The sequence below is a fragment of the Mustela putorius genome, unplaced genomic scaffold (assembly GCF_011764305.1).
Source record: "Mustela putorius furo isolate JIRA1106 unplaced genomic scaffold, ASM1176430v1.1 tig00000129_pilon_pilon_pilon, whole genome shotgun sequence".
Classification (NCBI taxonomy): domain Eukaryota; kingdom Metazoa; phylum Chordata; class Mammalia; order Carnivora; family Mustelidae; genus Mustela; species Mustela putorius.
Window position 1 is genome coordinate 50395211 of NW_025421290.1, and position 27678 is coordinate 50422888.

Genomic DNA, 27678 nt, shown 5'->3' on the forward strand with positions numbered 1-27678 from the left:
TGTGATTTCATAAGAATTATCTGCTCCAACTCCTGCTAGTCCCTACTTTGTGACTTGGAAAAAACGAAGTTGCAGAGGTGCCTGGGTGGTTCCGTCCCTTAAGCATCTGCCTTCAGCTCAGGTGATCCCAGCATCCTGGGATCAAGTCCCTCATTGGGTTCCTTGCTTAGCAGGGAGCCTGCAAAAAAAAAAAAAACAGAAAAAGAGTTCTAATTCACGTTTTTCATATTGTATAAATCAGGGGGCTTTATTCACAGAGTTGAGCAACAGTCAGTGTCCAGTTTCAGAACTTTCTCATCACCCCAAAATGAAAATCCATACTCATAAGTGGTTAGCTCCTTTTCTCCTGGAACCTCCCCTTTCCCTCAGCCATAAATCTCCCCTCTGTGGCTATGCCTTTGCCTGTTCTGGATTTGTCTATTTTCTCTACATAGAATCATACAGTATGTGGCTACCTTTGTTGTCTTTCATTTAACGTCATGGTGAGAAGTGCTGTGGCATGTGGTAGCGTGTGTGAGTACATTGTTCCTTTTATAACAGAAGAATGCTCCATCCGTGGAGGGACATGGTGCTTAGCCGTTTGTCAGGCGATGGACATTTGGGTTGTGCCCAAATGTGAATGTGCTGTGAACGTTCGCGGATGAGTATTTGTGTGGAGTTGTGTCTTCAGTTCTGTTGGGTAGAGACCTTTAAAGGGGATTGCAGGATCTGATGGTGAATGTATGTTTTAAATGTTTAAGGACCTGGGCGGCTGTCCAGCTCAGCTGATGGGGCATGTGACTCTGGATCTCCAGGTTGTGGATTTGAGCCCCAAGTTGAGTGTAGAGATTACTTAAAAATAAAATCAAACAAATAAATGAATGGTTTTCTGCACAGTGGCTGCATCATTTTATATCCCACCAGTAAAGTATGAGGGTTCTAATTTCTCCACATCCTCACCAAAAACTTTACTTGCCCATTGTTTTTATTCTAGCCATGCTAATAGTTGTAAAAATGATATCTTCCGCATTTCCCGAATGATTAATGATGTTGAAGATTTTTCCATGTGCTCTTGGTCATCCGTGTATCTTCTTGGGAGAACAATACATTCAGATCCTTTGCTTATTTTTCAACTGGATTATTTGTCTTTTAATTATTGAATTTTAAGAGTTCTTGGGTGCCTGGGTGGCTCAGTGGGTTAATAAGCTTCTGCCTTTAGCTCCGGTCATGATCTCAGTGTCCTGGGATCAAGCCCCACATCGGGCTCTCTGCTCAGCGGGGAGCCTGCTTCCCCCTTTTCTCTGCCTGCCTCTCTGCCTACTTGTGATCTCTCTGTCAAATAAATAAATAAAATCTTAAAAAAAAAAAAAGTTTAAAAAACAAAAAAAAGAGTTCTTTAGGTATTCTAGATACTAGACCCTTATCAGATATGTGCTTTACGTAAGACTTTGCTGATGTATGTATAACTGTTGCCTATTCCAGGGTCATGAAGATTTGCATCTGTATTTTCTTTTAGACATCTTATATCTCTGGGGGCACTGGGTGGCTCAGTCATTAAGGGTCTGCTTTTCAGCTCAGGTCAGGATCTCAGGGTCCTGGAATCGAGCCCCACATTGGGCTCCCTGCTTAACAGAAAGCCTGCTTCTCCCTCTCCCACTCCCCCTGCTTGTGTTCCCTCTCTCACTGTTATCTCTCTGTCAAATAAATAAAGTAAAATAAAATAAGTAAAAAAATAAGGTAAAAAAAAAAAAAGAGAGAAAAGTAGTCTTATATTTCCAGGCCTTATATTTATTTTTTTAAGATATTATTTATTTGAGAAAGAGGACGCAAGCAGGAGGGCAGGGAGAGTGGGAGGGGGAGAAACTGGGACTTGAACCCAGAACCCTGGGATCACGACCTGGGCTGAAGGCAGATGCTTAACTGACTGAGCCGCCCAGGCGCCCTCTAGCCCTAATATTTAGGTATTTGATTTATTTTCAATTAATTTTTATATGTGGTATGAGATAGATGTCCAAATTCATTCTTTTACACATTGATATCCAATTATACCAGCACCGTTTATTGAAAAGACTTACTTTTACCCATTACATTCTCTTGGAGGTCTGTCAAAATTAATGCATCATAAATTTTTTTAAAGCACCAAAAATTAAGGTTTTTCACTTTTGTTCCATTTCAGTGACCTGTGTATCTATCATTATGCCAGTACCCATATTGTCCTGATTATTTAGCTTTGTTGTAAATTTCAAAACCAGGAAGTGATTTTCCTTTTTCAGGATTATTTTGGTTACTCTGGATCCTTTCCATATGCATATGAATTGTAGGATCAGTTTGTCAATTTCTTTTTTTTTTTTTTATCTATTTATTTATTTGACAGACAGATATCACAAGTAGGCAGAGAGGCAGGCAGAGAGAGAGGGAAGCAGGCTTCCCACCGAGCAGAGAGCCCAATGCGGGGCTCGATCCCAGGACCCCGAGATCATGACCTGAGCCGAAGGGAAAGGCTCAACCCACTGAGCCACCCAGGTGCCCCCCAGTTTGTCAATTTCTGCAAAAAGAAGTGCCCGCTGGGATTTTTATAGGAATTGTGTGAATCTGTAGATCACTTGGGGGAAGTTTTGCCATTGTCATAGAATTAAATCTTCCAATCCATGAACATGAGCTTCTTTGCACTTACTCAGATCTTCTTTAATTTCCTCTAGCAGTTGTGTGGTTTTCAGAGTATGTGGTTTTTTTCTACCTTTGTTAAATGCACTTCTGGGTCATTTATTCTTTTTGATGCTATCGTGAATGGGATTGTCTTCTCAGTTCCATTTCGGTTTGTTCATTGCTAGGATAAGTTTCTGTATATTGATCATGTATCTGGAAAACTGGGTAGACATTTCTTCTAATAACTCTCTTGTGGATTGCTTAGGATTTCTTCTATACAAAATCATGTCATTTACAAATAGGGATAATTTTACTTCTTCCTTTCCTATCTGGATGCCTTTTAATTCTTTTTCTTGTTTACTTACCCTGGCTGGAGCCTCCTGTACGATGTTGAGAAGTGTCGAGAGCTCGTTTTGTTCCTGATCTTAGGAGGAAAACATCCTTTCTTTCACCATTAAATAATGATATTAGCTGCGCATTTTTTATAGATGCCCTTTTCAGACTGAAGAAGCCCCCTTCTATTCCTAGTTTGTTGAATTTTTTTTTTCCACGAAAAAACTTTGGATTATGTCAAGTGCTTTTTCTGCATCTACTGAGATGATCATGTGGGTTTTTTTCCTTTATTAATGTGAAGTATTGTAGGGATTGACTTTTGTATGTTGAACCACCTTTGGTTTCTGGGGTAAATCCTGCTTGGCTATGCTGTATAATCTTTTATATATACGTTGCTGGATTTGGTCTCCTGGTATTTTGTCACGGATTTCTGTGTCCACAAGGGAGATTGGTCTTTGATTTTCTTTTCTTGTCATGTGTTTGTCTGGTTTTGCTCTCAAGGTGATGCTGACCTCTTAGGATGAGTCGAGAAGTGTTTCTTCCTCCTGTTTTTTGGAAGAGTTTCTGAAAGATGGGTGTTAATTTTTCTTTAAGCATTTTTACAGCTCCTCGGTGTAAGCCTGGACTTTCCTTAGTGAGATGGGTATTGATTCCTGATTCAGTCTCTTCGCTTGTTCGGGTCCATTTAGAGTTTTCTGTTTCTTCTTGATTGAGTTTGAGTAGTTTGTCTTTCCAGCGATTTGTTCACTTCGCCGCCTTTACATAACTCATCAGTACCCACGTGTTCATAGTATCCCCTGTACTCCTTTTTCTGTGAGGTTGATAGTTCCGCTCCCTCTCTCATTTCTGATTTTAGTGGTTTGAGCCTTCTCTCTTTTTTCCTTAGTCAGTAGAGCTAAAAGTTGTCAATTTTATTGATCTTTTCAAAGAACGTCTTTTGGTTTTGTTGACTTTTTTCTATTGTTTTTTCTATTCCTGAGTTCATCTGTTTTCACTGTAATCCTTGTTCTTCTACAGCTTGTTGTGCACAGAGTTCTGCTTGCTAGTGGTGTTCCTCTGAGAGTTCCCAGCAGTATTTGTCACATTATCACATGCTATAGAAGACGTAGAATGACCAGAAAGGTGTGCAGAATCCCAGCACGGGGCCATGCGAAGATCAGTGGAGGGCTGCTGAGGGCGAGAGTGAGGTCTGCAGGGTGGGAGACCCGGCTGGTGGTTGTGGGGGGGCGAGGGGTGGTCAGACAGCGAATGCTACCGGTGGTGGGCTCCAGCCAGCCTTGCCTCTCTTGGGGCCTTCTCTGCGTCCGTGGGCCGCTCGGGTTACATCAGAGACTCTGGACCTGCAAATTGCTCTTGTTTTCTCTGTTTAGATTCTAGAATAGCCTCTAGGAAGTGGAGCTCGAATTGGGGAGAGAAAGCCTTACTTGGAGTGCTCGATGGACTGTAGCATCAACAGCTTTGCCCAGGAAAATGGCCAGTAGAGCAAATTCATATGAAAGGGCCTCAGCTGTGCTCTGGATATAGTAACGATTGCTAGATGGGCCGTTAAACACTATCTATTCCAGGAGTCCACTGACTGGAGCCACGTTTTATGACTCAGTTAGCTTTTAGTGCACTGGAGAAGACATTCACTTTCTGTGGACTTTGAAGATTCAAAATGCTTTTCAAATTGGTTCCTGTGGGGAAAAAATCCAGGCTTTGCATTTGCCCAGGCTTTTATACCATGCTTTTTCCGCCCTGAGCTGCCGTAGTCCTGAATTTACCACAGGACATACGAGTCAGGAGTGGCTCTCCCCACTTGGCGGAGGAAGCATGTGACTTGGGACAAACGAGTGACCGGGTGGAAGCACCACTCTTGTGAGTGACCAAGCTGAGACCCAGCCCCGGGCCTGCTGTGCTCTGCCAATCGGCAAGGCCTGCCTCTCCGCAACGGCTGGCACCCACCGCACAGCTGCAGAGGGCCTGATGAGAGGAGTGTGGCAGTGGGGAAATGCCGCTTCCCCTGGAGGGTTTAGAAGGTCAGGGCCATGTGGCTGGATCCGAGCATTAGAGTTTAATGCAGTCATGATCAGCCTTGCCCCGCTTCATCTTACTCGTTCTTCCGCGTGGGCTCCCGGCCAGCGTGTGGAATGTGTTCGCGGTGGACTCAGAGGGAGGCGGGTCGCAGGTGCCGACAGGCACAGTGGGGTGAAGCACCAGAAACCCGTCACAGCTAGCAGTGCCGACTCTATTTCTGTTTCTTTTCTCATCCCCGGGGAAAACCTCCCCCCTAGAGTAGTTTTGGGGTGAAGTTTTCACGAAGTACTCAAAACAAATGACTCAGTTTTCAGACTTACTAACATATGGAAGGATTTGGAGAAAATATTTATAGTTGTGTTTAGGATTTTTTTTTCTTTTTTGGCATTTTTGCTTTAGTGAGAGAATGTTCTGTCCGCATTAGAGGGTAGTGCAAGAGCAAGGTCGGTTGGCGATGTGACATCTCGCCTGACTGTGGGCACCGAGGGCCCCAGGACAAGATGAGGAGCGTCTTGGGTAGGTTTGGCCTACCTCTTCTTTCGCCGTCCACTCGCTGCCCTCCACCTCCTGGTCCCCTCTCAGGACTCCCGAGCAGACTCTGCTCTTTGCTGAACCTGGCGCGGCGCCTCACGTAGAGGGAGGCTGCAGCCCACCCCTCCTGCGTGGGCCACTTACCCATTCTCTGAGGCTCATCTACTCTGCCTGCGCTATGGCCATGTCTGGCAAATGGTCCAACTAATATTTTAAAAATCATTTAAATTCAGTTGCTTTAGGTATTTTTAGCTATATGAACAACAAAACAATGAAATAAGTGTATAAGTATGATAGTAGATGACCCCCGTGGGAGTGCCGTGCTCCAGATCTGCCGGTAGGGATCTGTTGCGTGATGTGACTTTACGCATGAGATCTTTGGAAGAGTTCACACCTAACCACAGGAGAACTGTCGCCCGACAAGGGCTCGCATTAAGAGGAGACCCCCCACCTGAACTGGGCCGCCCATCGATTCCTCAAGATGAACGTCACGTCACTGCAGGACAGCAGAGCAGAGAGCAGGCCGAGGAGGTTTCCCTCTCCTTACCCCCAGTCGGAGGCACAGCTGAGCACCCCCGATGACACTCTCACTCGTACCCTCTGGTGGCACCCACGAACCTGGCATAGGTCACTCTCAACAGGGGACAGAAGGTGGAAGGAGGGGGCACTCCCAACCCAAAGCCAAGTTCGTGGGTACAGCTGAGAATTTGGGGGGTGTTCTGATGGATGACTAGTGTTCTGTCCTGAAATACAAATGCTAGTAGGCCCTCGGGTGAGGAAACCAGGTCCCTATTGCCTCACTGGGGAGGCCATGGGTTAGATCCTTCTCTTGCGAAGGCATGACGCTGTACAGCAAGTCAACCTCGTGCCTCACTGGACTTTCCCCAGCACAGCTCGTCCTCCTCGGGCAGCGGGAGGGGTTTTTCTCTGGGACCGGGGCCCCGAGCTTCACACGCCAGAGCAGCAGACGGAATCCCATTTGAGAGTCCTGGCTTTGAAGAAAAGAAAGAAAAAGACATTGCTAGTTCCGTGTTTAGCAGCTAGGAGGGCTCTGCCCTGGAGGAGAGGTGTTACAGGGATTTGCCCGGAAGGAGCCGAGTTAAGCTGTGAAGTGTTCATTCAGGGAAATCCCCAAAACTCACCTGTAGGACTCCACAGAGGACTTTCTGTTCCCCTGGAGAAGCAGCACATTGTGGAGTAAAAACGTCAGTTACAAAACATGTTCAGTGATTCTGTTTTCATTGAAAAAAATGACGTATACGCTGAAAACTCTATCCACAGCGGGTGATAATGGGTGTGTCCAGGTGGTGCTGTTGTGGCTGATTTTTTTTCTTCCTTTTGTTTACTGCTGTTTTCCAAAAATCTGGCAGTGAACTTACATTGTTTATGGAATAAGTAGTTCATGACTCTGAATGATCTGAACAAGACTCAGTGTTAGGGAATAATCAAATATGTTCTCAAAGCTGTTTGTTGCCAGTTGGTAGCAGGGTGAACTTGACTCTTCTGCTGGTGCCGCGAGGCTGTGTGTGGTGAGGGAAGCAGGGGCAACACGGGGTTCTGCTTAGCACATCAGTGCAGTGGCCGTGGTTATAAATAATTAAGGATGTACTCTGAAAAGCCATTTAAAATCGTGTCCTGGCCAGGGGTGCCTGGTTGCTGCAATTGGTTGAGCACCTGACTCTTGGTTTTGGCTCAGGTCATAATCGCAGGGTTGTGGGATCGAACCCTGCATCCAGCTCTGCATTCAGTGGGGCGTCTGCTTGGGATTTTCTCCCTCTCTCCCTCTGTCCCTCCTGCTCTGTCTCCCTCCCTGTCTCTCTCTCTCTCAAATAGTAAATAAATAAAATCCTTTCTTATTTAAGAATTTTATTTTAAGGATTTTATTTATTTATTTATTTATTTATTTTTTGTTTTATTTATTTATTTGCCAGAGAGAGAGAGAGCAAGCAGGTAGAGTGGCATGGCAGGCAGAGGCAGAGGGAGAAGCAGGCTCCCTGCCGAGCAAGGAGTCCAATGTGGGACTCGATCCCAGGACTCCAGGATCACAACCTAAACTGAAGGCAGTGCCTTAACCAACTGAGCCACCCAGGCGCCCCAATAAATAAATACATCTTTTTTTAAAAAATCATGTCCTGCTGAGTATTGATAAAGAGATTTGTTCCCAGTGGAGTGGTGGCCCTAGCGGCTTTGGAGCTGGCCTTTGCCAGCTAGCAGAGGTGACAGCTTGCCCGCAACGACTACAGTTTGTGAGGCTTCCTTATCGTTCCAGTTACAGGAAACTCTAGAGCAGGTCAAACTGAACGGGTCTTGGTGGCGGAAATCAGAACCATGGTTGCCTGGGGGGACACAGGGCGGGGAGGGGGGTGATTGGCAGCGGGCTTGAGGCTGCTTCCCCGGGCGATGACCATTGCCGACACTCAGGGACTGGTGTGCCTGGTGTCCGTACACTTACTGCGTGTAGCCTCCACCTCAAGAGAGAACTGTGAACTGACATTTACTGTAGTTGGTGATTTGCATGTCGAAGGTTTTGGGAGAAACTCTGCTGATGTCTGCCACGCTCCTTGAGGCCCCTTCAGAAGCGGGGCGGACTCGGCGGACAGACGGACGGGCGGGTCCATGAGAAGGCATGCGCGGGGAGGCGTGGTCGGTAGTGAGTGTACGGGTGTTTCCGTAGAATTCTCTCAGGTCTTTTGTATGTTCCAAAATTGTCATAATAAAGCTCGGGTGAGGGCAGGTGGGTATTCCGTCATGTGTGTAAAGTCACCGGCGGAAACGTTAATTCACCTCCTTTACTTTCCAGCAGAGTCAGGAGAACAAAAAAGCCTAAAATATTCCCTCAAAAATACTTTCCATCTGTGTAGAGCAAATACTTGCCTCCAAGAGTGGGGACGCAGGGGCCCAGCTGATCTGGGCACCGTGATGAGTAATGCTGCCTCCCTCTGCCATCCCCGTTTTGTCCCAGGCTCCCTCGGTGTCCCCCCACATGTGTGCTCACGCTGCCGCAGGTGCCTGCTGCCTAGCACGTGCTCTGCGGTCTGTGAACGCGGCGTGAGCTCTAGAACGTTGTCTTCCAAATGCCCTTCTTCTAGGGAGACTGATAGCTGACATTCATAGGTAGCTCTCTCTCAAGTTAAAATACATGACGCACAGACAAAATACCTTGCACAACCCATGTACACAGGAGGGATCATCACTCGAACATGAAATCTGAAGCTTTCGGCCAGTCAAATAAACTGCTTCCAGCCAGTACAGAGTAACAGGAACCAGATTTACCCTCCTGCCTGAAGTAGCTAAAATCCGGACAGATTGCGTGAAACTGTGGTTTTCAAGACTTTGGATGTCCAACAACGAAGGACAGTGACCTCCTGGGAAATAGAAAACAAATGAGGTGAACCCTATAGCTTTCAGGCTGTTGGAGTGGGAGGGGGACCCTAGGTAGGGGCTGGCCGAGCCCAGCCTGCTCCTTAAGTTGAGGACATAGCACTGGGACCATGGGAAGTGCAGGCAGCAGGACCTTGGGCACAGACTGCGGAGCTGCAGAGGCCCAAAGGGCTTCAGCCCAGGAACTGACCAGGGCCAGAGAACCACCTGGAAGCGGTAGAAGGAGCATGCCTGGGAGCTCAGGCAGAGCCAGGAGTGGTTCCTGATCTCCCCATCCAGAGTAGGAAGCCTGCGTCCTAACCATCCAGGATTGGGTTACTCAAGAGCATTTGGCTTCGGTGATGAGGCAAAAATCAGCCCCATGGTCAATGCAACTCTGCTACTGGTGACCAGAGCTTGAAATAAGCAAGAGCTGGAAGGATCAAACTATTTCTGAGTAACTTAGTGGCATCCTAGAACAAAACTCAAGAATATTTATAAATTCTGAAAATACCCAGTACCGACAAGATAAAATTCACATTGTCTTTTTTTTTTTTTTTTTTAATTGTGTTTATTTGAGAGAGAGAGAGAGCATGAGAGGAGAGAGATCAGCGGGAGAAGCAGACGAGCAGGGAGCCCGATGTGGGACTCGATCCCGGGACTCCAGGATCATGACCTAAGCCTCAGGCAGTTGCTTAACCAACTGAGCCACCCAGGCACCCAAATTCACATTGTCTTACATCTGATCAGGACTCTTCAGGCAAGCAGAGAAACAGAAAAATATCCCCTACAGCGAAAGGAGGGAAATCCATCAACAGAAACTGACCCAGAAATGACCCAGATGATAAAACCCATAGGGTATTAAAACAGTTGTTATAACTTTACCCTTTTCGTTCTAGATACTTGGGGAAAGACTGCATACATTAAGCAGGAAACCGGGGTATATAAAAAAGACCTAGATCACACTTGCAGGGATAAAAATTACAATGTCTGAGATGGAAAATCCTCTACGAGATCGATGACTATGTAGACGTTTCAGGAGTAAAGGTCAGGGAACTCAAAGATGCAGCAGTGAAGCAATTCAGGCTAGAACAGAGAAAGCAAAAGAAAAAGGCTGGAAGAAGCTGAGAGCAGCAGTTAGCGGGGTAACCTCACAAGGCCTAGTTCACACGCAGCCCTCCCCAGGAGGAGGAGCAGGGGTGACTTGCAGAAATACTGCCAAAAGGTTTCCAAATTTGATGCAGTAATTATGTTGAGTGAAGAAGCAAGACAGAAAGGCATACGTATTGTGTGATCAAGTTATAGAAAGTGTAGAGAATGCTCGCTGCTGTGTGTTACAGAGAGCAGTGGTTGCCGAGGGACCGGTGGGCGGGTGGGTGGATTTATAGAGGAGCGACACAGGGATGATGTCTTGAGTCCATACGTATGTCAAAACTTAATGAGTCGCACACGTTGGATGTGTACATCGTGTGTATGTCAGTGACACCTCCGAGAGCTGGTGAGCACCTGGATCAAGCAGTGAGCAAAAGTCAGGGAGGAGGACCGCCCACACTATGTCGTGCTGGGGATGCAGAGGGAACAGAAATGCACGAAGCTGCCTCCAGACGTGAGATAAGGGATCATTGACTCAAAGAAGAGGGTAAGGTACGTTATGCTCACAACCACGGAAACCGCACTGATCGCCCCCAGTGGCCATCCCTGGCTTCTGTGGGCCACATAATATCTGAACTGGACCCTATAGATACGGGCATTTCCAGTGACCAGCAAGCCACGGGTTTGGCCTGGTGTTTCTGAGTAGGGAAAAGTGCTGCCCCTTTGGACAGGACAGTCGGTGGCTGGGGACCATCCTGAGCACTGGGGGGCCTTAGTCGCCTGTACCTTTCGGCACTGAATACGGTAGCCCCCGAATGAGAACTGGGACTGTAGGGTGCAGAGAACGTATTGCATGAAGGAAAGATTCAAGGTGTCCTTTGACCCACAACGGTGCAGAAGCTGAATGAGGAAGGTTTGCAGGGAGCCTGGAAATTCTCTGGCCTGGTTCCATGGGTCTGTTTGCACATCTGAGAGACAAGGCTGAGTTGGAATGGAAGTGGGAACCCTGAGGTAGAACGCTTTTGCGTGAAGAAAGCCGACCCGTGCTGGAATCCAGCCTTCTCTCGGGGACTGGACCAGTCCCCCTGCGTGTGCCTGCTGGCTCTTTGGGTGGCCCCGCTCAGGTCCTGTGGAGCCAGCGGGGCCCGAGTCCATGGTGCAGCTCCATGGTGCTGCAGGAGGCTGCCCTCCCAGCCAGTCTGCACACGCATGCATGCACAGACCCGGCGGGACGCGGGTGCACAGTCTCCTGCCCGGCCACCTGCAGTGGCCTCCGCTCTTGGGGCTAGGGTGCGTTGCTCTGGGAAGCTGTGACCTCCAGCCGGGACTGTCCCCACCTCTTTTTCCATGAGACCAAGAGATCTTGGGAAAGTTGCCCAAACTTCCCGGCCCTTCATTTCCTGACCAGTAGAGTGGAGAATCAGAGCCACGTGAGGCCCACCTGAGGCATGTTTTCAGAGGTCCTGGCATAGGTCCCTCTCCTGGAGATAAGCTTAGCAGGCTGCATCAGGCTCCGCGGTGCCTCGGTTGGCTAGTTTTAGTCCAGGTCACCCTCATCAGGACGGAGGTTAACGTATCACCTAGAAGAAGCTCTAGGAAACAGGCCTCCCCACCTGTTTCCCCCTCCCTGGAAAGCTACTTCCCTTTAACTTTCTATCCCTGAATGACCGCTTAGGGAGCAATATCTCGTTCCTTCTAGCTCTAAGTGTTTTCAGGTGAGGTCCTCTCTATCCTGGACCCCAGTCTTCCTCTTCCTTTCTTTTGGTGAGCTCTGTCCTCCAGTTGGTTCCTGAGAATGGCTCATGGTAAGTAACTTGAAAGTCTTCTGCCCACATTCACCCTTGGCCTTGGCTGGGTAGAGTAATCTGGCTTGGAAATCGTTTTCCTTTATAATTTTGAAGGGTTTCCTCTGTCATCTGGTGTCCAGCATTGCTGTTGAGAAGTCTGAGCCATTCTGATCCTTGATCCTCGCTCTCCAACCTGCTTCTGTCTCTGGTAGTTTGTAAGGTCTCCCTGTTCCCAGTGTTTCCAGAAGAGACCGTGACAAGCCCTGAGGAGGGCCTGTTTTAGCCCCTGTGCGGACAGGTCTCCCAGCCTGGAGTTTGTGTCCTGCCGCCCCCCGGCGGTCGGCTTCCCGCCCCTGCCCTCCTGTTTCTCCGTTTGCCCTGCTTCTGTCCTGAGGACCTCCTAACCGGCAGCCTCCACTGTGCTTCCCTCCTGTTTGCTCCTCTGGCTCTTGTCCTACTTCCTGAAGGACCCTCTCAGCCTCGTCCTGCGCTCCGTCGTTGGATGACTTTGTGGGCCTCTTTTAGTTCCCGTAAGCCCCTGTTGCTCTCCCACTGTCCAGCCCCCTTGTGTCCCCACCCTACTCCAGGGTGTGTCTGAAGTTTCTTCTCCCGTGCGGTCTCCGTGCTTGTTCTCTGTCTCCGTGCTTGTTCTCTGCGTCTGTCTCATCTTCTCCGTGGCAGATGCTGGCCTCAGGCATGGGCAGTCTCGGTTCTGAGAGCAGGGCACACCGCTGGGAGGAGCTTCGCCCGGGGCTCCCTGCGTGGTGGCTGGCTGGGCGGCGTTGCTGGGCTCCCTGCATACGGTCGGTTGCTTTCAGCCTTCTGGCCCCACTAGGGCCTTTCCTGCTCCCCAACGCCTTGCCACTTCCTCAGGTGGCCACTTCCTCAGCTGGCCGCCTGCTCCTCTCGCTCTCCCAGCGCGGAGGAGGTTGGAGCCTGTGTGAGCTCCTGTTCACTCTGCGTGTCTTCTCACTGGAAGGGAGGTGTAAGAAGGGAGCTCCCTCCCTAGAAGGGAGCTGTTCACACCGTGTGTCTTCTCACTGGAAGGGAGGTGTGAGCTCCTGTTCTCACTGTGTGTCGCGGAGGGAGTGAGAAGGGAGGTGTGCGTTCACTCTGCTGTCCTGGCCCAGGAGGCTGTGGGGCTTAAGGCTCCGCAGCTGATCTGAGCCCCTTGTGCTGAGAACCTGGGTGGAGGCCACCTTGTTTCAACTTCACACTCCGCGGTCAGGCGCTCGGGGGATGCCCACGGCCCCTTGACACGCTCCTTCAGCCCTCAGAAATCGGGGTGGTGGTTAGGGTGGGCACAGCAGCCGGCCAGTGGGACCGCAGGGCCGGGCCTGTGAGCGGCTGCCGGAAGGTCAGCTGTCAGACGCCCAGAGCCCCGTGCCGCCGGGTAGTGCCTGCGGGCTCCCAGCATCCTTGCAGCACGGAGCCCCAGTGCGGACCCCGGCCCAGGTGTCAGCCTGGCGTCGGGCAGGGTCTCCAGCAGTGGACAGAGGAGTGGCCGCAGTTGGCTTCGCCAGCCTCGCCTGAGGAGGAGAGAACACAACAGCTGCCTAGGAAAGCTGCCTCTGTGCGTGCTGTTCGACACTTCGCCTGCTCTCAGCAGATCAACTCGCCGGCTTCCCCGTCACACTTGAGACCAGATGCGGAACTGTCCGAGATCGCTGGGGCCAGTGCGGGAGTGGCGGGGACAGGGTGTCCGGCTTTGCCGTCGGCTGACCAGGGAACAGAAGCGGGGGAGCCTTTCTCCTGTGCAGAACCGCAGACCCGGCCTCTGGTAGCTCTGCTCCGCTGGGCCAGCAGTTTGCAAACATTCTTCACAGCGGAGCTCGCTCTTCAGGTAACAGCTCACCCTTCAGCCTGATGCGTTCAACATGTCCCAGCAGAGCTGTCTGGCAGCGCTGGCCAGGAAGCCGTCACCGCAGCCATGGGGCGGCTCACAGGGCCAGCACTCCATGGGCCTCCGGTGGAAGACCTGCCCTTGGTCTCCGGCAGCGAGGCCAGAGCACACGGCCTGGCAGTCAGAGTCGGCTGCGACCTGGCATCAGAACACGAAAACCCAGAGTCAGGAGCCTGGCGGGTCATCTGACTCACGCTCGGAACAGGGACATGGAGCCCGAGGGGGACGGCATCTGCCTGGGGCCCCATGCTGAGTGGGAAGAAAAGACAGCAGGGTCCGTGTGTCGGAGCCTCGGCGCTCACTCCCCCTGACAGTCTGCTGGCGCCTTAAGTGCAGGCCTGTTAATACCCAAGTCTGATTCTCAAGCTTCAGAGATTCGAAGGAAGAGACCAGAAGCAGGAAGGGGATCCGCAACGGGGGAGACACAGAAAACCTAAAGGGACCACACAGAAGTCCAAGCATACGAGAACCGTGGGGCCACGGACAGAGGGCCAGCAAACCGCGCGCCGGAGGACCTCACGGCGGCAGCTTCCGCAGTCCCTGCACACCGAGGAAAAGTGATGTCACACGGTGTGTCACAAGTGCGAGGTGGATTGACGAGTCAGTAAATGAGAGATACCAGGAGGGAGACTCCTGGGGGCGATGGGGAAGAGTCCAGAAGGTGGTGGCCGTAGGACTGGTCCCTGGCCCTGCCCGGTGCCTCCCGTGGTGACATGGGTGCATGTGCCACCACTTTGCTGCCTCTCTGTGTTCCTGAAATATTCCCACTGAATTTTGTCGAGGTTCACATGAGACCCGTACCTAAACGATCTGTCCAGACAGACACTTCCTTTGGCCATAAAATTTTCAATATTTTTTTCCTTTTGTCCTCGGTGTATTCACATTCTGGCTAGAGGGTCTGTGCTCACACCTGTGTGAGTGTGTGTGTACATATGTGCATGCACTTCTTAGGGTAAAAACTTCACCTGCTAGAAGTTGGAAGAACTCTGATCTGAGCCCCCAGAGCCCTGAGCTCCAGGCTTAGCTCTAATGCGGGCCCTCCCCGTCAGCGCCAGAGTCATCACTCTCCTCACCTGGAATTTGAGGGAGTCGGTTTAGCTGGTCTGCTGGGTCCCTTCCAGCCCAAAATCATTTGAGCAAGCCTTTAAAACAGGAAAGTCAGAGATTTTGTTAGTAAGAAGTGCTGTTTCCATGGAACCTGGAGTCAGCTGTACTGCTCTCCCTCTCACTGGGGGCAACCTTCATCACCATCTGGTTCCAGAACATGTTCGTCGGGTTTCAAGAAATCGCTCTGCCCATAGCGGCCACCCCCCAGCCCCCTTCCCCAGGCCCCTAGCAACCACGAATCTGCTTTTTCTCTGTACCCATCGTCCTCTTGCGGACATTTCCTATAAAGGGACTGCTATGCTAGGTGGCCTTCTGTGATGGGCTCCTTCTCAGAGCATTGGGTGTTCAAGGTGTGTTTGTGTTTTTCTATATTAGTTCTTCTGCTGAATGGTACCCCCTGTGGACAGACCACGTGTCACTCAGCCACTCGACAGCTGATGGGCCACTTGGGCTGCTTCGACCTTCTGACTGTTGTGAAGACTGTTGCTGTGAACACTTGTGTGGGTGCTGTTTGAACATCCGACCCAGCTCTTCAGGCTTTATCTAGGAGTGGGATTTCGGGGTCATGCGGTCATTCTGTGTCTAACCTTTTGAGGTTAAACTGCCTGTTTCCCACGGTGGCTGCAGCACATCAAGTAGGAGGGTTCCCATGTCTCCACATCCTCTCCACTTGTTATTTCCCATTTTCCTTTTTCTAGTCCTCCTAGTCGGTACAAAACGGTACTGCGTGGCTTGACTAACGATGTCGACCATCTTTTCATGGTGGTGTTGGCCATTCGGATGTCTTCTTTAGATAAATGTCTGTTCAAGTCCTTTGCCTGTTTTTTAAATGGTTCGTTTATGTTTTTGTTGGTTCTAAGAGTTCTTTATTTATTTTGGACACTAGACCCTTATTAGATATGTGGCGTGCAGATGTTTTCTCACATCATGTGGGCTGTCTTTACAGTGTTCTTTGATACGCAGAAGTTCTTCATTTTGGTGAAGTCCAGTTTATCTCTCCTCTTTATCGCTCATGCCTTTCGTATCATATCTAAGACACCTTTGCCAGATTTAGCTCTCTCATTTATTTTTGATTCATTTCCAGATGATTTTGTATATGGTGTGAGGTAAGGGTCTGACCTCCCTCTCTCACACATCTGCTCTCCAACTGTGCCAGCACCACTTATCGAAAACACTGCTCTTTTCCCACTGAATGATCTTGGCAGTCACTTGACTGTGTGGATTTTTTTCTTAACTCTCAGCTCCATCCCATGGACTTCTGTGTCTGTCCGTGGGCCAGTACCACACTGTTTGAACACTGTAGCTTCATAATAGTGTTGAAATCAGGAAGCGTGAGTCTTCTAAATTTTTCTTTTTTAAGATTGTTTTAGCTACTCAGGGTCCCTTGCGATTCCACATGAATTTTAGGATTTACCTTTCCATTTCTGTTGAACTGAGTTGGGATTTTGACAGAGCTTCCTATACACTGCTTTGGAAGTATCACCTTGCCTACTTCTTGACAGAAGGGCAGAGCAGTTTCTCAAAAGGTAACCCACAGAGGGGCACCTGGGTGGCTCAGGTGGTTGACCAACTCACTGTTGATTTTGGCTCAGCTCATGATCCTCAAGGTCATGAGATTGAGTCCTACATCCGGCTCCTTCTCCCTCTCCCTCTGCTCTTCCCCCTCCATGCTTTTCTCTCAAATAAATAAATAAAATCTTTACCAAAAAAAGAGGGGGAGGTAACCCACAGGTAATCGGAACAGAATTGCCTGAGCTGTTTGTTTTATGAACAGGTCATGTCTGGGCCCTAGCCCCGGAGTCTGATGCAGAAAGGCTGACTCAAGCCCAGGAATGTGCCATTTGTTCATTCATTCATTCATTCATTCTGTAATATAGTTCTACTTAAGTTCCGGTCCATTACCGTACAGTGTTCTCTTAGTCTGAGGTGTGCACTGGGCCGATTCGGCCCTCCCACACGTGTCCCGGCGCTGCTCCCACGGGTGCTCCTTAAGCCCCATTCCCCGCCTCCCCTCGGTCTGTTCTGTTGTAGTTACGGTCTGTTTCTGGGTTCCTCTCTTTTTTTTGCCATGTGCTCACACATGAGTGAAGTCATCCGACATTTGTCTTTCTCTGACAGACGGATTTCACTTAGTATAGTGCCCTCTGGCTCCCTCCTCAAATGGCAAGATTTCATTCCTTTTTTTTTAATGGCTAAATAATAAGGAATGTGCCATTTTAATAAGTTCCCCACACAGATCCTGGGGACTTAAGGTTTAAGAACCACTGGACCCGCTCTCACTCACCTTCCCTCTGGAGGGGCTTGGGTTCAGCAAAAACAAGCTTCCTGCTTTGAAAACGGCCCATGGGACGCGTCGTCTTCACAGCCTGCTCCCTGTTCACCCCACCTCGGCGTTTGCTTTTCCACGTGTCGGGACTTCTCCCGTCGCCATTTGGGAAACCCTGTGTCTTGGACCATGTTCGAGAGCCCTCAGAGTGGTGGCAGAGGGCGAGTGACATTGATAGAACCTTTGCTGCCTTGTCTCCCCCAGGAGGTGCCTGTCTTTTCCATACGGCCTCCAACTTGACCCTTTTCTCTCAGAGACCAAGGCGCCATGCCCTCAAGTCAGCCGAGAAGTCTTTTGTATGTGGCATCTTGTTTCTTACCATCTGCCCTCAGGGACCTCCTCCAAGCTCTCCTTCTCCGAACACCTTCAGCCTCAGAGCCCTGGGCCCCGGCGAACCTTCCCGCCCTGTATGAGGAGGCAGGCCTTGTGCAGTGCCGCCCCGCCCTTCCCACTCCAGCCGCCTGGCGCGCGCGTCCTGCCGTCCTGGCCCCCGTCTGACGCACACCGTATGTCCTCAGAGCACCTCACACTGGCCTTCCCTGTTGGAGTCAGAATTCTCTTTCTTTGTGGGACTTCGCGATGAACGATGTATCTCTCACCAGACTTTATGCCAGCGGTCAGGAAGATTGAGTCCTAGCACCTCGCACCGGGCCTGGCCCATGGCAGGTGCTCAGGGGAAGCTCTGTTGGCTGGGTTGGTGACCTGGGAGTTGGTAGGAGCGTGGTGGAGGCACAGGGGTAGGCAGGTGTGTGCTGACGGGGAGGTAGGTAGCGGGGTGGGTAGGCGGCAGAGGGCCCGGCTGAGAGGCTGGCAAGCGCCAGTCAGTGAGTTTCCAGAGCCTCCGTTCTCTCCGCTTCAGCAAGCATTCCTCAGGGCCTGCTGTTTGGTTGTCTTTTGGGAAACGAAGGTCACTAAGACACAGTGTGTTGTCGGGACCCTGGTGTCCCAGAGACTGGTGGAGCTTGTGGGGCGGGTAGCGCTTGGTGCCTGATGGCTCTTCTGCGAGGCCTCCTCCCTCCCTGCGACAAGGCCCCTCCAGGGAAGAAGTCCTCCGCTCCTCCGGGCTAGGACTGGGCTCCTCCGGGCTAGGGCTGGGCTCCTCCGGGCTAGGGCTGGGCTCCTCCGGGCTAGGACTGGGCTCCTCCAGGCTAGGACTGGCCGCAGGCCCTGAGGCTGCCTCCGCCTGGGCTTTGCCGCCCTTCCCCCCCCCCCCCCCCCCCGCCTTCCCCTCCCGGTTTGCTGTCTTCTCGCTCTTAACCCTTCTCAGTTGGGTCCCAAGGCCCCAGGCCACTCCCGGTCTGCCCAGGTCTCCAGGGACAACTAGGGACCTCATTTTGTATTCCTCCTGACCTCTGAGTCACACTCAACACCCATGTCCAGCCCCTCCGCTTGCCACTGTTGTGTTCCTATCCCATCGGTTGCAGATGCTTCCAATACTCTGCCTGAGAATGACGGCATCACACATGCCAGGGACTGGCCCTCCGGAGAGCATCTGATGCGGGGCCCAGGTCTGTCTTCCAGAAAGCACTGAGTGACTGGGGAGGGCCCCTGTTGGAATCACAGCTGTGGCGGCCTGGGGAAGGGCTTTGGATATGGTGAACTGAGCCAAAAGCAGAACACAAAATGACATAAGCCAGATTTTTTTTTTAAATAAAGAGCTTGCCATAGGAAAAAAGCTAAAAATAAATCAAAGTATTAACAGTCAATGTCCCCAAAATCACTTTTTACAATTCCTTCTGATTTCGTTGTTGATGTTTCTCTAACGAGCCTGTAGGAGTATAAGGCCCAGGGGCTGTGATTTTGTGGTGTTCACTAGCAGGCGGCTGGGACCCTGAGTCATGCCTACTCTTTCCAGAAGCCTCTGGTATGCTCGGTTTGACCTGCTCAGGCTCACTTAGCCCCAGACTGTGGTGTCCCTCTCTCGCAGCCACGCAGCCAGTAGACCTGAGGGCCCCGTGCTCAGCCAGGAGCTCTCGGGTGCCCTCCAGGAGGTCCAGGGAGAGAGACAGCCTTAGGGGTGGGTGACGTAGGTGAGGGCGATTGAGAGGCACAGACTTCCATTTGTGAAATAAGGAAGTCCCGGATGTGGGAAGTACAGCACGGCGGATGGGGTCAGCGGCACCGTCAGGACGCTGCTTGATGACAGGTGGCGACCCACTTCCTGCGGGAGCCCTGGGGGAACGTGCGGAGTGGTTGAGCCGCTGTGTCGTGCGCCTGAAACGGATACAGCACCGTATGGTGACTCTCCTGCAGTTTAAAAAGTTGAAACAGTAGTCTACGGACGAAAGAACAAATCCAAAGTGACCATTACCAAAGAAAATCTAAGTTCACCAAATAAATCCTGCAAAGGTCCAGGGAGGCGGCTGCTGAACTTGGGGACAAGCCCTTGCTGTGAGTGAGCGCGTGGCGGGGCCTACTGTGGCTCATGGTGCGCGGGCTCCCGCCGGGAGTCACCCTGACACCTCTTAGCACCTTCTGCTCCAGGGAAGCAGGAAGTCCGTTGCTTTTAGCTGTGGCGGTTTTCCCGGTTCCTGGCCCTAGGACGTGTCCAGCCCCACCGGTCTGGCCGGCCCTCAGGTGCTCACTCGCGACTCTGCGGGGTGCCCGAGCCCCGCGGCTGACGGGCCGTGTCCGCTCCCACCTCCTGGCTGCTGGCGTGGCCATTCGTTTCCTCCCTCTGGGAAGGGCATGAGTGTATCTCGCTGGAGGCCTCTCTCTGTCTTCGCACTCTGACTCAGCAGCCACTCTGCTCACGTGTCTGTTTATCAACCCGCCTGTGCAGGGGAAGGATCCAGATAAGCAGCAGCCCTGCCCGGAGTGACGTGGCTGGCACCTTGCATGCCTGCCCAGAGATGGTCCACTGCCACCCCTGGGCTGGGCCATCTCTTGTCTCGCCAGGGTTCCGAGCGGGCCTCTCCGAGGTGTGTCCTCCCAACGTCCAGGATTATATCGCGTTACCCCTGTTTTCACAACCGTCTAGTGGCGTCTCACCTCACTCAGCATGAAATCCACTTCCTCCCTCCGCCAGTGGCCCGCCCTCATGCCCTCTGACATCTCTCCACTCTGTCTCTGGTCACTGGGCTCTAACCACCCTGTGTCCTTCCTGCTTCCAAACCTGCACCTGTCTGTGGGTTCTGCCATCACTGAGCCTATCCAGCATACCTTCCCGGCGTGGCCAGGTCAGGCGACTCCCCCCGCCCGGCCATCCACCCCTCCTGCACCAAGGCTCTCCTAGCGCCCCCTCACCCAGCCCTCCCAGTAGACTGAAAGCCCCCGGGGGCTGGGGTGTGTGGTTTGTTTGCACTGAGGTCTCCCCAGTGCCTGGCACAGGGCCCAGTGCACTGCAGGTGCTCCTCGTCCAGCAGGCAATTGCGGGCCCCCCGATAGACGTGTTCAGGAGGCAGTGGTTCCGAGAGCTCCGGCAGCATGAGCCCCCCACCATGGGGCTGGCATGGGGTTCCGTGGGACCCAGTCTGGGAGTTGCTGCAAGATGATCCCCTTCATAAGGACGTTCTGCTCTTCCTCTTCCAGTGCACAGTTACTCCCTGTGCGCTTTCATTTGGACCATCTGTGCTCCTCTGTCCTCTGAGACTGGGCCTGCGGCCCTCCCTCTCCCCGCAGTCTCCCCTGGGCTGTCCTGGGGCAGGCCTCCAGCTGCTGGGGAGGGCCGTTACCCATTTCAGAGGCCTCTGTGCCGCGGCCTCGGAGTGAGGTTCGCGTCCTGTGTGGGGTGTGGAAAGCAGGCAGGGTGGTAACTGGGTGCACAGCCAGGCTCCTGTTCAGATTCCAGATCCGTGCTCAGAGTGTGAAAACCCAGCAAACTATACACTTAGGATTCATGTGCTTTTTTGGATGCATGTGAACCTTCGATAAAAAGTGAGTGGGGTGGGGCTCCTGGGTGGCTCAGTGGGTTGAAGCCTCTGCCTTCGGCTCGGGTCATGGTCCTGGGGTCCTGGGATGGAGCCCCGCGTCGGGCTCTCTGCTCAGCGGGAGCCTGTTTCCTCCTCTCTCTCTGCCTGCCTCTCTGCCTACTTGTGATCTCTCTCTGTCAAATAAATAAATAAAATCTTTAAAAAAAAAAAAAAAAAGAGTGGGGTAAGCAGGTTTCCAGACGCCTTGGATTCTGGTATACCTAGCAGCCCTCAGAGCTGGAGCAGGGCCAGGTGCTCTGTAGCTTTGTGTGTGGTCCCATGGGATCCAGCCCCAGGCCCACAGTCCTGGCTGCCCAGCGGACAGGGGAGATGGCAGGTGCTCCCTCGGAGCTCACCTGTGCATCTGCAGCCTGGTGCTGGGGAGTGACTCGGGGTTTTACGTGCTACTCTGGTTTTATATTGGTGGCCGTTGTCCGGGTTGGTGCCAAGCCTCAGCGACATCTCAGCGGCCTGATCCTCCACAGGGACTGGTTTGGTAGCACGGTCACAAAAAGCTTGTAGAACCAATCGCACAACCCCTCCCCCCATACACGTGCTCCCCACTGAGCCTCCCTTGCGGGCCCTTCATCCCCCAGCTGCTGTGTGCCCCTCAGGCTGGATAGCTACTGTCACAGGGCTGTCGCCCGTCACGGCGCTCCTTTTATTTCTTGATAGCCCCTATCCTCCCCCTGAAACCAGCCTTCAAAAACCTTACGATTCTTGCCTGACCGATCCGTGCCCCGCACAGGCAGCCCAGTCTGCCCAACTCTCCCAGGCTCCCCGGGCCTCGGGTCTGCAGGCCTGATGCACTGAGCCAGGGTACCCTTGCCTGTGGCCGTAGGACTCGGGACAGATGCCGGTTCTCTCTCGAAACGCCACAGATGGACAGATGGCCTCTGCTGTGAGGCTGGGAGCGCGTGGCCACTCGTGTGCCCGTGAGCTCCATATAAGGGAGAAATTTGGAGCAGCCAGAGACGGCCCCAGGTCGGGAGAGGAGGTGGGAAGCTCCTGGCGTCCCGAAGCATGCTGGCAGCAGCTTCAGGGCTCCCCCGCTCCGAAAGCACAGGAGGCTATTTTGAGGGCCGTGCAGCAGGCAAGGCAGAGATGCCAGGCGCCCAGTGGTGAGTGACAACGCAGTGCGAGGAACCTCTGTCTGGACGGTGGCTGCTGTCCTCCGTGTGCCCTGGTCTCCCATCGGCTGAGCCGCTGGGCACCTGCTGGCCCCCCTGCTCAGAGGCTGGCTCATCCGTTCATGAATCAAGCGGGTGGGAAGCCCCTGCCCCGAGTGGCCGGTAGTGAGACCCGGAGCCCCTGGCCCCCTTAGTGGGGTGGAGGGAACACGAAGAGCCCCTCTGCCCACATCCCTTGAGGGGGTCTGGTGGCTGGCTTGGAGGTTATGTGATGTCAGCGTGACAACAGGAAGCCCCTCGTGCGGCTATGTCTTGAGCGTGAGGCATGGAGAGGGACCGCGTCCACCACAGCCCGGGGGAAGAAGCGCGGAGTCGCGCGTCAGCGCCAAGCGCCCGCCGGGGGCTGCTTTGGGTCCAGTTGAAGCAGCCCGGGAAGGCAGGGCCCACCGAGGTCCGGGAAAATGCACAGTGTCGGTCAGTAGGGGGAGGACAGTCAGACCCCAGGCTCGGTGATCACCAGCACTGCCGGTGACAGGGCCGGGACTGTACAGATGGCTCTGTCCTCACGGGCAGGGAAGCGTCCGGCTAAGGGGCGGGCAGCCCTGGATGAACCAGAACAGGTCAGTAGGTGGCAAACACGACACTGAAGCGGCTTCCCCTTGTCCTATGAAAAGTGGACAAGGGACCAGGAGCTATGGAACATGGGAACGTGGCCCCAGGCTGACCAGGGAGTAGGGCAGGGCAGCTGGCATTGTGCCCTCTTGGGGACGGGAAGCCAACCCAGCGGGGGATGTCACTGCCCAAGGGGACATGCTGGAGGGCAGCTCAAGCCCAGAGGTGTCCTCCCGTTGGGTGGCAGCACCCAGGCCAGGTGGGTGGCTCCAAATGGGCCCTTTACAAGCATGGTGCCTAAAGAAGAGACAGTGGGAGTTAAATGATGCCCTGGTTCTTAGCTGACATTGGTCATGAAGCCACCAAGGGCCAGGCCTGTGCCTGGTGGGCAGAGTCACTGGCCTTCTGGCCTGCCAGTCCCCACTTCCTGCTGTGCACACAGAGGCTCTCTCATGGTCAGCCTTGCCCTCGCCCTGTCCCACCTGAATGAAAAGCAGCGTGGAAGGTAGGGCTCAGAGTGCGTGGGGCAGCCCGCCGCGACACCAACCTCGCCCCCCCCCAGGCCACCCCGCCCCCCCCCCCATGGAGTTCCCGGGGGCTGGCCGAAGCCTCCTTCCGTGCACCTCTGTCGCCGTCCCACGACAGCAATAGCATATCTTGGTGGGTTTTATTTGTATAGTTTTTTTTAAACATTTACTTACTTATTTTAGAGAGAGAGGGGAAAGGGAGCCACGGGGAGTCGGGGAAGCAGAGGGAGAGGCAGTCCTAAGCAGACTGCACTGAGCACAGAGCCTGATGCGGGGCTCAATCTCACAACCCTGAGGTTATGACCTGACCCAGAATCAAGAGTCAGGTGTTCAAGCAACTGCACCACCCAGGCACCCCATTTCTATACTTTTTTAAACTAAACTTTTTATCTTGAAAAAACTTCAGGCCAACAGAAATCCTGCAGGTATATTTCAACAAAGTCCCGTAGACCCTTCGTCCAGATTCAGCCACTAGTAATGCCCTGCTGGGTTTGCTTTCTCTCCGCACAGAGCTCTGGGCCTGGGGCCGTGTGCTTATGCATGCGGGGACCTCCGAGGCCCGGGTTTCCCCAGAGCCCGCCTTCCCTCGTGGGGCCTCACCTGCCGTCAGGCAGAGGCATGGACAGTGGCCACACCAGCCTCTTCTGTTGCTGCCCATGGCCACCACCTGCCCGTCCCAGTGCAGGACCCTATGTGCACCTCTGGCGTCCTCCTGCTCTCTGGCCTGTCCCTGCCTCTCTGTCCCTCAGGACACGCTGCTGCTGACGCGCTGGGTGGTTGCTCCATCTGGGTTCGCCTGACGCAGCAGGGATGGCGTCTGTCCATGTGAGGTCCTCTCCACCTCCCCTCCAAACCCCTCTGTCCCTGCTGTCTCCAAAAACGACATGCCCCGCCACCTCCTTTCTTAAGGAAAGTCTCTTCCCGCTCGCAGCCCGCGGGGGTCACATTGGTCAGCGTCCACTGCAGTCCCAACGACCAGATGTTGTGGGCGCTCGACAGCAGGTGGAACGTGCACGTCCGGGCCGGCATCACCGAAGAGATGCCCGTGGGGACCGACTGGGAGCACGTGCCAGGTGGGAACTCAAGCTGCCCCCTCCCGCGGGCACCTGCTCTGTCCAGCAGCCCGGCCTCCATGGCAGGCCCAGCCTTTGCACTCGGGGTTTCTTTTCCTTTCTGCTGTCCCACTGAGGAGGCAGGTGACAGCAAGGACCTAACCGAACACCCTTTGTCGGAGGGCGTAACCCTGTTCCCTTGGAGTTTTGTGTGGGCTGATTGCTTCCAGACCTCCTGGGCCCTGGTGTGCCCTGGCCTTGGGCTCTTGGCAGCTTTGCTAGCTCTGCCCGGTGGGTGGGGCATCCTTTCCCTCGGCCACCATTCCGAACCCTGCAGTGCAGGGCACTGTCCGCACAGAGCCCCCTGGTCAGCAGGACCCAGTGGTGGGAGGGAGCAGACTCATGGAAGAGGGCGGTCTGGCCTGTCCTAGCTGGGGGCTCAGGACAGACGGCACCTTGTTGGCGTGCAGGGCTGCAGGCCTGCCAGCTGGCACTAAGCACCAGGACCGTGTGGGCCCGCTGCCCCAACGGTGACCTTGCCCGACGGTACGGCATCACCGACAAGAACCCCGCGGGAGACTACTGGAAGAAAATTCCTGGCAACGTGACCTGTTTCACAGGCAAGTGCTCGGCTCCGTGGGTTTGGGGCTCCCGTGGACGAGGTCAGTGGGGGCTCCACAAGAGGCTGCTCCCACGGGGCTCGCTCTCCCAAGAGCCGAGGGTCACACCTGAGGGAGGGCACCCAGCACCCTGCTGGCCAGAGTTGGCCGGAACTGGGCCATCCACTTTAGAGCTGAGGGAACTGAGGCACAGATTGGGGGTGGCGTGTCTGGGGACACCAGCTAGAAAGTGCCACGGCAGGACGGGGAGCCGGCCAACTGCACCTGTGCCCGCCGCCCCGGCAGGTGACTCACGAGCGTGCATCTGCCTCTCGTCCCTGCAGTGACCTCGTCAGATGAGCTGTGGGCCGTGGGCCCCCCCGGCTACCTCCTCCAGCGGCTGACGAGGACTTTCAGCCACTCGCATGGTGCCGCGAGCAGCCATGCCACCACCCCCCACCCCGAGGACCTGGAGGACGAGTGGGAGGTCATCTGACGGAGCCTCGGGCCAGGCGCTCAGGAGTGAGGAGGCCGAGATGGGGGGTGGACATGGTGGTTTTGGAGTCACGGGCTCTTGGCCACACCTCGTCGGCTCCTGTCCAGACATGTCGGGCCGACTTAGACCGCCCACACTTGCTTTCATCCATGTTTGTTTCCGTCTTGTTCCAGAACCCACAGCCTCAGCCAAGCGATCCGGAGCCCTTGCTGGCGCGGCCGTGCCTCTGAGCTCCTGCCGAGGCCGCCTCCGAGCGCGGCAACGCCGGCCTCCTCCCGGCCTTGCCAGGGCCCCCGCAGGCATGAGCCAGGCAGCCGGAGGTCAGCGCGCTCCCACCGCTGAGAGGGTCCTGCTCAGCTTCACGGTCGCCACAGGGACTTGAGTTCTAGCACATTCCACGCTGGACACCCCGGCTGGGAAACCCAGCCCACGTCAGAGAGGTGGGGCACTGGTCTGTGCCAGCACACAGTGTACGCACACACACACACACACACACACACACCCGGCCCGTGCCCTCCCGGCCCGCTCACAGGGCACCGCACGCTCACTTCCTGGAGAACACACTTTAGCCAAAACAATACTGGTCGGTGGAGGACACGGAATAGAAATGGTACACGTGTTTCCAAGGCAGCCGTGGCCCCGGGAGGCGCAGCGGGCCGTGGGGGAGCCCAGCCGGGGTTGCTCACTGAGCGTGCTCGTCGCAGTGCTGTGCAGCGCTGCTGGCGGCCGTCCTGGAGCCCAGAAGCGTTCTCCCAGGATGCGTCTACTAATTATTGCCTTTTTTGTTTGTTGTATTACAAACCTGCATAAAATACCTCATTCGAAATCAGCTCTTATAAATTTAGAGGAGAAATCTATTCCCTGAAACCAGCGGAAGGCCTTTCGTTCCTCCGCGTGGTTTGCCCTGCGCCTGCCCAGTCCTCCACCGCAGCTTCCCCGAGCTCGGGCACCCCTTGTGGGACCGTCGTGGGACCTGCCGGCTGGCTCCGAGCGGGAGCAGCACCGTCGCAGGGCTTGCGTGGACGCCTCCAGGGAGTTCCCGATGGGGCCTGCAGTGGCCTCGCCAGACCTCAGTTCTTGGGGTCCTCGTGGGCATCTGGGCCATGGGCTCAGCAGCCCCACCACGGGTCCACCCCGGGGTCAGCGCCCCCCATCCCGCAGGTGGCTCCCAAGCAGGACTCCAGCCTCGCCGCTTTTTTAGTCTGCCTTTGGCCCGGGGCCCAGTTACTCGACGCCTGTTTTCTCCTAAGCAAGTGTGTCCGGGAGCCCCCAGGCCACAGCTAAAGAGCGATCAGATGGGTTCGCGGACGGAACCCAGCCGGCCGCAAAGATGGGGGTGTTCCCGGTCTAAACAAGGACAAGAGTCTGAAATCCCAGACCCTACTTCACACTCCACTTTTGGAGAATCCTTGTTTTCGGAGTTCAGTCGTCACTCCTAGGCTGGCTGCGGCCCCTCTCTTGTATGTTGTGCCTTGCCTGGCCCCCCTCAGACAGCAGAGTTCCCCTAAACCCACGGGACTTTAGTGCAATTAAACCTAAGTCTAGTTGGATACTTTTAAACTACTTTTAGCTTCAGTGCTTTGTATGGTTTTTCCTTCTGGTTTTAATTTTTAGTTGTGCTTTGAGACAGTGCAATAAACTAGACTTTTTCCAAACCTGGTCGAGTCTGGTGTTTGGGCTGTGAGAAAGGGCCCCCAGCAGGCACTCATGAGGCTGGCCTGCCCACCTGTGCTGGAAGAATCTGCCAATGGCGTCGGCCAGCCCAGCCCCACAGCCAGGAGAGCGTGGTGGACGTGATGTTTAAATATTCACCAGCGTCCCCAGAGCGGCCGTCCAGAGGTAGATGTGCCCCCGGTCGCCCCTGGGAAGGACGCCGTCAGGGGAGGCGGAGCACAGACCTGTCTCCACTTGGAGGCCCGCCAAGGCTGGGCTGCCACGGGCAGGCTTCGGAAGGGTTCGAGCCCCTGGGCCTAAGACTCCAACCAAGAAACAAACCCAAGTGTCGGCCACGCCCTGCTGGAAACCAGCATGTGGGAGAGGATCCCATTCATAGCAGCAGGACATGCTGATGCCACAGAAGACCTGAACGAGGCGTGTCCGGCTCCTGTCAGGGACTGTCACACTCCACAGAAGACGGCGGAGAAAGTTTGAATTCAGAAGACATGTCTGATGTCCCTGATGAAAGACAAACGAAACTGTAGACATCCACCCTCCCCAAAGCGTTTAACTCCGTTTGTCAGAACGCTTGGTGGAATGGGGCGCCTGGGTGGC

At 53.8% G+C, this 27678-nt stretch overlaps 1 protein-coding gene across 1 annotated transcript in view; it reads left to right on the forward strand.

Annotated features, from left to right (window-relative positions):
* Positions 1-27062, forward strand: part of TECPR2 (tectonin beta-propeller repeat containing 2) — a 97322-nt gene extending 70260 nt beyond the window's left edge. The window contains 3 exon segments of the mRNA XM_045073976.1: positions 24192-24333; positions 24783-24932; positions 25256-27062. Of these exon segments, the coding sequence (XP_044929911.1) occupies positions 24192-24333; positions 24783-24932; positions 25256-25407 (444 nt within the window). The 3' untranslated portion in view covers positions 25408-27062.
* The last annotated feature ends 616 nt before the right edge of the window (positions 27063-27678 follow it).